Source organism: Caenorhabditis elegans, chromosome V (genome assembly GCF_000002985.6).
Source record: "Caenorhabditis elegans chromosome V".
Lineage (NCBI taxonomy): Eukaryota > Metazoa > Nematoda > Chromadorea > Rhabditida > Rhabditidae > Caenorhabditis > Caenorhabditis elegans.
Genome location: NC_003283.11, coordinates 5,538,450 through 5,550,224, shown reverse-complemented (window position 1 = coordinate 5,550,224; position 11,775 = coordinate 5,538,450). Strand labels below are relative to the sequence as shown.

At 36.7% G+C, this 11,775-nt stretch overlaps 2 protein-coding genes and 1 pseudogene across 3 annotated transcripts; 2 read left to right on the top strand and 1 right to left on the bottom strand.

Moving 5' to 3' along the window:
* Positions 1-337: 337 nt before the first annotated feature.
* C18C4.4 lies at positions 338-1,356 on the top strand (annotated as a pseudogene). The gene has a single exon. A coding segment is annotated over exon 1 (1,019 nt).
* An 806-nt stretch (positions 1,357-2,162) lies between these two features.
* Positions 2,163-4,556, top strand: ugt-48 (Putative UDP-glucuronosyltransferase ugt-48). The gene is made up of 8 exons (NM_072063.8): positions 2,163-2,432; positions 2,649-2,747; positions 2,794-2,929; positions 2,977-3,174; positions 3,221-3,374; positions 3,420-3,584; positions 3,635-3,933; positions 4,253-4,556. The coding sequence occupies exons 1-8, from the start codon at positions 2,171-2,173 to the stop codon at positions 4,518-4,520; spliced, it is 1,581 nt and encodes a 526-aa protein (NP_504464.2). The 5' UTR covers positions 2,163-2,170; the 3' UTR covers positions 4,521-4,556.
* On the bottom strand, positions 4,436-11,425 carry cft-1 (Cystic Fibrosis Transmembrane conductance regulator homolog; the record flags this gene model as incomplete). The annotated part of the gene is made up of 20 exons (NM_072062.5): positions 4,436-4,678; positions 5,215-5,570; positions 5,617-5,851; positions 5,905-6,071; positions 6,156-6,248; positions 6,295-6,414; positions 6,466-6,741; positions 7,216-7,370; positions 7,424-7,729; positions 7,781-7,997; positions 8,048-8,182; positions 8,230-8,304; positions 9,209-9,598; positions 9,651-9,797; positions 9,853-9,924; positions 10,126-10,257; positions 10,306-10,560; positions 10,825-10,898; positions 10,945-11,157; positions 11,206-11,425. The coding sequence occupies 20 exons, from the start codon at positions 11,423-11,425 to the stop codon at positions 4,573-4,575; spliced, it is 3,744 nt and encodes a 1,247-aa protein (NP_504463.1). The 3' UTR covers positions 4,436-4,572.
* Between the last annotated feature and the right edge of the window lie 350 nt (positions 11,426-11,775).

Genomic DNA, 11,775 nt, shown 5'->3' with positions numbered 1-11,775 from the left:
TTTGAGCAAAATTCTTTGGGCCTTAAAAATGAAAATGCCAAGGGAAACAACATCAGACGATGAAAAAGACTATGCAATTTATATTGTGCAACAGAGAAAGACTAACAGTTTTTATTGTGAGAACATTACAATAATCGCTACAAAGTTCATGGCTTGACGTGTGCCTTTAGGATTTATAGTATTTGTATTAGGTTGGTCGAAAAGTCTTTGCAAAATTTGTACTTTTCTTCATTTCTCAGCGTTAATTCATTTTTTTTCTGATTCTGTTTTTTTATTTGCATAGTACGTAATGTGCATGTTTAATATATTTAAAAAAAACTTTTGGGTGCTGTTCAAAATGACCGAGAATTTGCTCGCCGAACGTCACGCCCTCCGATGGGTTTTTCTGTACGAGTTCCCCCAAATCTGCAATTGCAACGAAACTCGTCGTAACATGTGTGCAGTGTTAGGCAAGAACTCTGTCACCTATAATACCATGAAGTTTTGGTTCGAAAAGTTCACGAAAAAGAACTACGATCTCGATGATAAACCAAGATAAGATCGCTCTCGTTTGAATATCGACGAGGATATTTCGAGAGCCCTGGAAGATGATCCAAGAGCAACGAACCGCGAACTTTCTGCGACTCTCAAGCATCCCCAAAAAACCATCATCAACCATCTCCACGAAACCGGAAGGGTAGAAAAGTTCGGTCAACTCGTTCCTCACAATTTGCCCGATTCTCAGAAAAATTGTTTTGTGACCTCTCTCTTTCGCTGCTCACTAGGAAACGAACAACGGACTGGGTTAAGGATATCATTACTGGAAATGATAAATGGGTATTGTATGTTAGCCATACCAGGAAAAAAGAGTGGGTCCCGGTCGAGGAAACCGCGACACCTGACCTCAAATTAGAACTTCACGGAAAAAGTGCTTCTCTCAATTGGGCGGGACAGTAAGGGTGTCATTTCCAGAGAGCTTCTTCCAGACTTTGCTACAATCAACGCTGGCCTATACAGCATTTAATTGGAAAAGATGGTCCATGCTCATCGATTACATCGCCCTAGAGGATCAAAGTTGTTGCTGCTCCATGACAACGCAAGACCGCATACAACTTTTAAGACCCGCCAGAAGCTCCAGACAGTCGGAATCCAAATTTTGTCTTACCCATCGTATTCGCCGGGCTTGGCTCCTACTGACTACCATCTGTTCCGCTCACTCCAGAATCACCTTGCCGGGCAGAAGTTTCATGATCGAAAGGTCGTCGAAACGGGGTTGGACGACTTCTTTGCCTCCTAATCGCAGGAGTTCTAGGCGGAGGGTACTGTTCAACTTCCGTTGTGTTGGCAAGAAGTCATAGGCATTAATGGTAAATATATTACCCATTGAATCTTGTTCGCTTTGAAAAAATACTACTTCCAAAAAAAATCAAAATTTTGCAAAGACTTTTCGACCAACCTAATATATGTAAGTTCATCTTTTGATAATTGCCCTCGGCGAAAATTTTCGAAAATTGTCTGCCAAATGCTCGGTTTCCTATCATATTGCGCAATTTTACGTAACTTTTACAAGTACATATAAAAGATTTGCAAGCCATCTATCCGTCAATACGCAGCAGCAGCATTTCCTTGATCTTTTGGGCTTTTGAGCTTTAAGTGCTCTTTGAGTTTTTTTTTAAATTGAAAGCTTTGAATAGAGAAAAGAAAACTTTATGAGAAAAAAATTAGAGCCAATAAAAAAAATAAAAAATTCCTGCCTGTGTGCCTACCAGGCAACCGCAGTAAAAAAGGCGGAGGCCACCTTTACGGCATGTTACGCCTGCCTTAATGGCACAAAGACAGAGAGTTTTGTAACTGCAAAAAGTTATTTATTTGAATAAATTCTTTTTGGTCAACTCTATTTTTTTACAGTAACTTGAATATTTCAGAGATGTCAAAATATTTGACATGGATCTATTAAAAATGATGACTTTTGCAAATATATAGTCATCATAATACCATCAACTTTCACAGTTCACATATTTCTTATCAATTGGAATGGTTAGTACGTACAACTGATAATAATAGTTTCGTTTGCATATACATAATTTCCAATTCTTCTTTTCGGTTTATTTTTGATACTTGTTAAATGATTACTATAACTTTTAAAATAAAAAATTAAACTCTGAAATTCATTTTAATTTCAGCTTTAAAAATGTTGTTACGGATACTCACATTTCTTGCTGTTTGCCAAGTGACTACCTCTCACAAAATCCTGATGTTCTCGCCAACTGCAAGCAAGTCACATATGATCTCACAGGGAAGAATCGCAGATGAGTTGGCGAATGCTGGACACGAGGTTGTGAATTTCGAGCCAGATTTTTTGAATTTAACAGACAAATTTGTGCCATGCAAAAAGTGTAGAAGATGGCCAGTTACTGGATTGAATAACTATAAGTTCAAGAAAATTCAAAATGGTGAGTATTTAAAAATTGATTTTTCACTGATGTTTCTCGAATTACCCAGTAACTTCAAGAAGAGCAAAACTAATTTTTTGTTGAATTTTGTGCCGCCTTAAAAGTTTCGGTAAATCATTTGACAAGTTTCACACAAAAATTCAGTCTTTTGGAATATTTTGAGTGATAAAACGCTAAATAATCTGTACTTATTAGGTACTAAAAATTTATTTTCAGGGTTATCTGGAGACGTATTCCAACAATCTTCAATTTGGAGCAAAATTTTCAATACGGATAGTGATCCATATCAGGATGAATACACAAATATGTGCGAAGGTATGCTCTAAACTGAATTCAAATTTTACTGTATTTTCCGGTTCAGAAATGGTAACGAACAAAGAACTTATCGAAAAACTGAAAAAAGAAAAGTTCGATGCATATTTCGGTGAGCAGATTCATTTGTGTGGAATGGGGTTGGCTCATCTTATAGGCATCAAGCACAGGTTTTGGATTGCCAGGTATTGGTTTTGGTTTTTTAAACTAAAAAGAACATTAAGATTTTCAGTTGCACAATGAGCGTTAGTATGCGTGATAGTCTCGGAATTCCAACGCCGTCCAGCTTGATACCCTTCATGTCAACATTGGACGCTACCCCGGCTCCATTCTGGCAAAGAGCCAAGAACTTTGTGCTCCAAATGGCACATATTAGAGACGAATATAGGGATGTTGTACTGACAAACGATATGTTTAAAAAGAACTTTGGGTAAGAATTTGGGAGATAATTACGTTTAATTAAATAATTTCTACAGATCTGACTTCCCATGTGTCGAATTCTTGGCAAAAACTTCTGATCTTATATTTGTTTCAACAGATGAACTTTTGGAAATTCAAGCTCCCACTCTTTCGAATGTTGTACACATCGGAGGGCTTGGCTTGTCAAGTGAAGGAGGTGGCTTGGACGAGGTTAGTAGAATCTTTCAAACTTTCTTAAAGGCTTCATATATTCAGAAATTTGTGAAAATTATGGAAAAAGGAAAAGGAGTGATTTTATTCTCATTGGGGACAATTGCCAACACTACTAATCTACCACCAACTATCATGGAAAACTTAATGAAGATCACTCAAAAATTCAAAGATTATGAGTTCATAATTAAAGTTGACAAGTTTGATAGAGTAAGAAAATTCCTATAAATCCAAGAAAACTCCCATTTACTCATTTTCAGAGAAGTTTTGATCTTGCTGAGGGACTCTCAAATGTCCTCGTCGTGGATTGGGTTCCCCAAACCGCAGTTCTTGCTCATCCAAGACTGAAAGCATTCATCACACATGCTGGTTACAACAGTTTGATGGAATCTGCCTATGCAGGTGTTCCAGTTATTCTTATTCCATTTATGTTTGATCAACCAAGAAATGGACGGTCTGTCGAGAGAAAAGGATGGGGAATTCTGAGAGATAGGTTCCAGTTGATTAAAGATCCAGATGCGATTGAGGGAGCTATCAAGGAGATTCTCGTTAATCCAACGTTAGTTTTGAACACTTTTTTGAGCACGTCTAAAATTTGTGCTTTACGCTAAAATACTAGAAAAATCGTGCTGATAATTGCTGATAGTTGCGGTAGATTAAATTAATTCTAGTTCCGCCTAGGTGTGTGCGGCAAATTTGCCAAAATTGCCGAATTCACCTAGCTCGCCTAAATTTGAGAATTGCCGCACACCCCTGGTTCCGCCGAAGCTAGTTTTTTGAAGGCCATTTTTGAGGACCATATTTAAAAGAACGTGTATTTCATCCATTTTTTCTAGAAACTTCAAAAATAAAACAATCACCTCTAATTTCATTTTCAGATACCAAGAAAAAGCAAACCGTCTGAAAAAGTTGATGCGTAGCAAGCCTCAATCGGCATCTGAAAGACTGGTTAAAATGACAAATTGGGTGCTGGAAAACGACGGTGTAGAAGAATTGCAATACGAGGGAAAACATATGGACTTTTTCACATTTTACAATCTTGATATCATTATTACTGCAGCTTCGATCCCAGTTTTAATTTTTATTGTTCTTCGAATTTCAAACATTAGTATTATTACGAGTAGCCCAAAAAATAAGAAAGATTAGGTAAATTATTGTTAATTAATAAATGGTAAAAAAAATAAAACAACTTTAAACATCATTTCGAAAAGTTCAAAAGGCATTTTTGAAGGGATCCGAATTCCGAAATCAAGTTTTGTGGAGTGTCCGTTGTGAGAATTACACCATTCTCAATTACAACGACTCTGAAAATAAAGTTTCTTCTGGAGCATATCTAGTTATTGTTTAAAAAATTATGAAGTTTCTAGTTTTCTCAAAAAAAATATTTGATTAAAGATACTCAAAATGGTCTAAAGTGCTGAATTACAATAAAATAAAAATTTAAAAATAGTGAAAGAAAAGATATTCTAGGGTGCGCGGCAATCGGAAATTTCCGGCAATCAGCAATTTCAGCAATTGCAGGTTTTGGAAATTTCCGGCAATCCGAAATTTCAGCAATTGCCGGCTTTGGAAATTTCCGGCCATCGACAATTTCGGCAATTGCCGGTTTTGGAAATTTTTGGCAATTGCCGAAACTGCCGAAATTGCCGAAAATTCGAATGCCGCACGGCAATTGCCGTGCACCCCTGAAACTAGTTGCTGATTGGTTTTGCAGTTCTCGTTTGGAGGGAATTCAAATATGAAAATAAGAAAGAGTTGAAAATGATAATCTTTAATTTCAGAACCCCTCCTTCAAATAATTATATAATGCCTAGTCGTTAAAAGAAACTCTGGTACTTACCTATCACAATGTTCAACATCGGAAAAGTCTTCACCAATCCAAATTGTAGTACTTTGTTTCAAACTATTTCTTATTGCCTCATTCACCAAAGACTTGATTGGTTCTTTCATCATCTTCGTCGATTGATCAATCACAAAGATCTGACCACCTTTTAGAAGTGCTCGGCAAACATTCACCTGACATTTCTGCTCATTACTCATTTTTTCAGGAGACACCATTTGATGCAAACCATCCGGTAGACTTTTCACATATTCTCTGAGTTGACATGCCTCAATTGCCAACCAAATATCACTATCAGCAAACTGGCAACATGGGTCAATGTTGCTACGGAGAGTGTCCGAGAATATTTTTGCTTTCTGGTAACAAATTCAATTATAACCACCAGTTTTTGTAATTTCTCACCTGTGGTATAACTGTGATCCTTGATCTCAAAGTTTTTACACTCATCTCGAAAATGTCCAAATCATCTACAACGATATGGCTCTCTTTGTCTGCTGAGCTCATCATGACCAATGTCTTTGCCAGTTGAGATTTTCCCGATCCAACTTTACCGATAATTCCCAGTTTCTCTCGTTCTTCTATTACCAAGGAGACATCTTTAATGACGTGTCTGTACTTGTTGGCGAATACATTCAAGCTGGAAATATTTGAATTGATATGAAAATTGAGGGAAATAAAAGGTAAGCAAACTTTTTGATTTCAATTTTTCCGTCGTCCGGCCAAGAGTCTCGGATGGTGCATTTATCAATCATGGGCTCTTTTGGATATTCTCTCACATTGCTGATACGTTGAACGTGTGGAGTTAGAGATTCAAGGATGCACGTGGTTCGGATGAATGTTGAAACAAGTTCGCTAATCTGAATTTTTTTGGAACTTTTGAGTTTCTTCTTTTCTGATTCTGGTTGGCTACTCTAAATTTACTAAAAATAAAAACCCCTTACACATAGAATTGATGCAACTGAAAGAGCGAATTGTGCATTTCCAATGTAATCCACTTTCAAACAAATTGATGCGATGAAGAAACACATACAAATCTGTAATTAAAATATTGTTTTGATTCAAAACCTATAACTGAAAAACCATGAGATTTGAGATGAACTCAGTTCGAAGAGAAATCCATCTGAGAGTTGAATATCTTGCCATTCGGCATCTCGTCAGTATATCTGCATTCACACTAGTTTTTGCAAGCGTTTGGCGTGTCTGAAAACATTTCTATTCATTTTTTTCTGGAAAATAAAAGTTTAAAACTACCTTTCCAAACGTTCGCACCATAATTCTTGCTTCAAAATCTTCAATAGACCCGCACAGAAATAAGTCTCGTTTTTGTTCCTCGAGGCTCGAAATTTTGTGAAGAGCTGGCAGGAAATACCGAAGTAGTCCGACAAGGAATATCAAGAATGCCACCACGAAAATCGCAAAAACTGGCACATTCACACAGACTATAGCGAATATCATAAGAATGTGGAGGGTGCATTCAAATGAGAATTTGAAAAATAGAGGAAACTGGGTGTCCACAATGTCAAGATCCTGTAATTCAATTGGTTTTTTAGAGAGCAATTCAGGTGAGGATGGGGCTATAATGAGGGTCATTTCCATTCTGGGGGGTCCTTATTTTTGGGAACATCGAGCAAATTACGAGTGAGCCCTTCCCATCTACGTCGCCAGTTTTCGCCCCCAACGCGCCCGAAACTCGCCAAATTTGCCCGCTACTTTTCCGATGTTGCCTGCTGCTTGCCCAATGTTCACCGAGGTTTTTGCTATTCCATACCACTTGGCCGGCAGTTGCCCCAGATTCACCCGCTGTCTTCCGCTACTCGCCCGCCATTTTTGCTATTGCCAGCTACTGGCTGGTAGTTGCTGGAGATTTGCCCGTTGGCGCCCTCTACGCCCTTTCTAGCTAACAAAAAGATGGCGATAATTTAAGGTCAAACTTATCAAACGCCATCCTTGTAGGATGCCAGCCACTTATGTATATTAACAATCAATAACGTCTTAACTTACAGATGTGATCATATTCATCAACGACTCTTTGTTGGTCGGCGATAAAAATATCATTGGCACCGCAAAAATCGCACTTGTAATATGTTGATAAAGCTTTCTCGAAGTCTGAACATTTGTTAGAACGAAGAATGTGTATGACAACATTGTGGATATTACTGAAAAAAATTTTCAAAATTGGCAATTTCTCATTCTCTTTACTTGAACTTACTAGCTGAAATCGCAAAAAATGACATTGTTTGAATGAACACGTATTGTGGACAATTTTCACATTCCACTTTTTTCCACACTGGGTCCAACCAGAAAGAGAGCCAAAAGAAGGCAAGCGCCTGGAAGACGAATCGACAAATCAGTAAAACGATGTAAAAAGCTGTGAATATGAAGGATCCACTACGGAAGTAGAATGGATAAACACTTCTATTCTCAAATACTGGAGCTGTATCTTCCATTGATTGCTTCTTTTTTCGTTTTTTCAATACTTTGTCATCAAACATTACAGTTTTTCTCGGTGGTTTTTCTGAAACAAATAATCCATATTATTATTGAAAATTAATCAAGCTTCTCCTACCATCTGAATACTTTTCCTCAATGATTTTATCAATCCGGCTCTGATTCAAAAGATCACTCATAATTTCACTACACTCCAGGATTTGATCATAACTTCCGCTTGTTTCAATTTTCCCATTTTTCAATACATGAACCATCGTGAAAGTTTTGATCAGTTCAATGTTATTTGTAGCCAGGATAACTGTTTTATCACGTAGATAACCATTCTCACCAAGAACCTGAAGTAGAAATAACTCATGAAAAATATATTTAAAAGCGGAAAAATTACTCTTGTAAAAATTTTATTTGAAGTCGTCCGATCCATTGGCCCAAATGCTTTGTCTAAAGCATAAATATCAGCATCCTCGTAGAGACATCTCGCCAGAGATATTTGAGCTTTTTGAGTTGAAGTTAACACATATCCCTAAACTTTGAATAAATTGACAGAAAAAATTAAAAAAGAGTCCAGACCTTATCTCCTAGAACTGTAGCTTCACATCTCGGTAGAGAAAATATATCTTTCTTCAGGTCACAAGCCATGATTACCTAAAAAGAATAGTAAAGCTGAGAATTTGGATTTCGGATTGACTAATGATTTTTTGCAATCAAAATGTGGCAACATTTGTGGAAAACAGTCTTTACAGTTGTGGGTCATTTAGGAATTCAAGTTAAAATCCGGCCTGCCGGATGTCAGCTGCTGTATCTTTTTTCGGAATAAAGTTATATAATTTTGACATTGATAGTTATGCAGAACAAGTAATTGGTATCATTTTGCTAGTTGAAAATATTTTTCTAACTATTTTAGTTTTTGAGCTATACATACGTGTTTGAACAACTCAAGAAAACCAAAAACGATGTGAATTCCGGCAAATTTTTTTGTCGAAAAATTCGGCAAATCGGCAAATTGCCGGAAATGTTCATTTCTGGCAACTTGCCAAATTGCCGGAAATTTTGATTTTCGGCAGATTGTCGATTTGCCGTGTCCCGAAACACATCAATTAGCCGGAATTTTTTAGCCAGATTTTTTACAAGACGGAAACACTTAAACCTGTGCCTTTTTGAATTTTTTTCCTCCGTTTTTTCTAGGTATTTTCACATAATTTGCTTACTTTTCAAAATAAATCTAGGAACATTCATATGATACGTACAATTTGCCAAATTAGAGTTGAAATTCTGAATTTTCCAAAAAAAAATGTGCAAAAGCACAATTTGCCAAAACTTTCCGGCAATTACCGGTTTTCCGGCAAATACGGCTAATCGGCAATTTGCCGATTACCGATTAGCCGGAATTTTGCAATTCCGGCAATTTGCCGATTGCCGATTTGCCGGAAAAAATCGTTTGCCTTTTTTTTTGATAAAAAAAGGAGCCCTTTAATTATCAAACTCTTTTTTGCAGGTTAATCCAAGTATTAAAAAAATTTGAAGTAAAATTCAGTGTGGTTTCCCTCACCTTATCATATTTGGATTTCACATAGTCATTTCCAAATAAAATGTTTTCCTTCAGTGACTGAGAGAATATGTATGGACTTGCAGGAGCAAATGAAATTCCCTTCGAGACCCACATATTTCCTTTTGTCATTTTCAACTCTCCAGTGATTGAAAACAACAGTGACGATTTTCCGCATAAGGGGAATCCGATGAACGCATGTTTTTCTCCTTTCTTCACATGAACACATACATCATTCAATGTATCATCTTTTCCGTTCCATGAGAAATTGGCGTTCAAGATTTTGATATCCAAATCTGGTTCAACAGGAGGTTGGGGTGCAGTTTTGGTGTTAATTTTTGGAGATTGTTTCACAATGAGGAATTGGTTGATGATGGTTGCAGAATGTAGAGCCTAGCTAGTTAAAAAATATATATTAAATGAGGATAATTAGACAAATGCCTACTTTATCAACAATTTCCAGAGATGGAATAATGACATGCAACGGTCTTCTCATATAGTTGAAAATTGCAATTAAAACAAATGCATCTTCAAAACGAAGAGCACTGATTTCATATTGAAGTCCGTAAACTGCGAAACTCACAAAAGTAATCTGAAATGGAAAAATGAAAAAATTAAATTTAGATTCAAGAATTTGCAAATCTTACAACGAAAGGAGATGTGACATTCAGAGAATGCATGAAGCTGTTGATAGAAAGAGTTTTTCGGAACACAGATAGCTGAAAAAAAATAGTTATAGATCAGGGGGTGTGCGGCAAATTTGTCGAATTTGCCATTTGCCGAGCTCGTATGCCGGATTCGCCGAGATCGGAAAGTTTCAAAAAAGTAAATTTGCCGAATTTGCCGAATTTGCCAAGTTCGGCAAACTTTGAGATTTGCCACACACTTCTGTATAGATTCTATATCAGGGATCAACTTACCTCTTTCCCTCTCATAGACTTTAACTTCTTCCAAAAATGAGGTTCCCACGAGAACATTTTGATGGTTTCCATTGAATTTAACACAGTTTTCTCAAATTCCACACGTTCATCACGGCATTTGAGTTGCACTTTCTAAACTTTATCTATGTATATTTTCTAGTTTATAGAAAATAAACGGACCAAGCTCTTTTTGTAGACATACGAGTCAATTATATTGAAAACGGCATAAACCAGTGCAACAATCAAAACGACGATGATTGTACGAGTTCCAAGTGTTTCCCAGATCCAAAACAATGCAATTGTGAGCTCGATTAGAGCCGAACACGAGTGATGAACATATGCAAGACCGTTTGAGACGGCTTCTGAATGTGTTGTCAGAAGTTTTGAAATCTTCGATCTGTTCCAGTCGGTGTTCTCGGATGTTAGATGAAGAGCCTGATTTCGTTCCAGTTAAAATGTGTGTATTTTTTATTGTTGTATTGGAGTTTTTAAATCAAAAAGCATTTTTTCATCAGAAATCGAAAAAACCCTATGAAAATTCCACAGAAACGAATGTTTGAAGTTACAGTACACTTTAAAGGCGCTAACTTTTCCCATTAAACAGAAATTTGTCGTTTCGAGACCAGGCACCGTATTTTTAGCGCAAGAATCACAAAATGTCGGGACTCGAAAGTATATTTCAACTCCCATTAATCTCACCTTTTTCACTATAATATTGTTCAAAACGGTAACCATTTCCACGCTGTCTTCTCCAACAAGATACGTGTGAACACCTGTTAAGCCTATTTTAATCTACTCTTCTAAGTCTGAAAATCTTACCAAGGAGTAAAGATTTCAGCTGCATGAAGAATAGAATCAGCACAGCGATAATGAAAAAATTGAATAAAGTTGCAGAGATTTCTGCAGAATCAATCAGATATTTGAGAAGCAAAATGGAGGCGTAATCGGCAAAAATGGCACACATTCTGAAGGCGAATGCTCCAGCGAAAGACTTCCAGAATTTCATTAGAATTGAGAAAATTACTCGTTTCTCTGAATATTCAAAAGTTAACTTTAAACTTTTTATTTTTCAATTCTTACTCCATTTAAATCCACTCATAACTCGGTTTGAACATTGTTTTTCTTCAAGAATGGGTAGATCATCTACAGTAATCGTAGATGATCTACATTTCTGTAATAACTTTGAGACCGGAAGCTCTAAAAGTTTCGATGCAAATGAGCTCTTCGCTTGCTCATTTTCAGTTTCATTTTGAATTTGCCGCGCGTTCTTCGATAGATTCACACTCACTGAATAATACATTAATGGTGAAAAATTTGACAAAGAGTGGAATATCTTTTGTGAGTTTTTTCGCCCTAAATGATATAGAACAGTTTGAGTATACCGAAGTTGTAAAAAATATTATTTTTCTAAATTTTTATGACATATGTTTCAGTTTTAAAAAAATATATCGAAAGGACCAAATGAGATGCCTAATCTTAATTTTTGTTTGCGCTTTTCGGCTGTATTATCACTTATACGCTTGAACATAAACATTGTCGCCATATCTCATTGGTCTCGCCACGAGGGCAACGTGTTTTATTACGGGAACACAAAATTCAGAAAATGCGTATTGCACAAAATATTTGACGCGCAAAATATCCCGCAGCGAA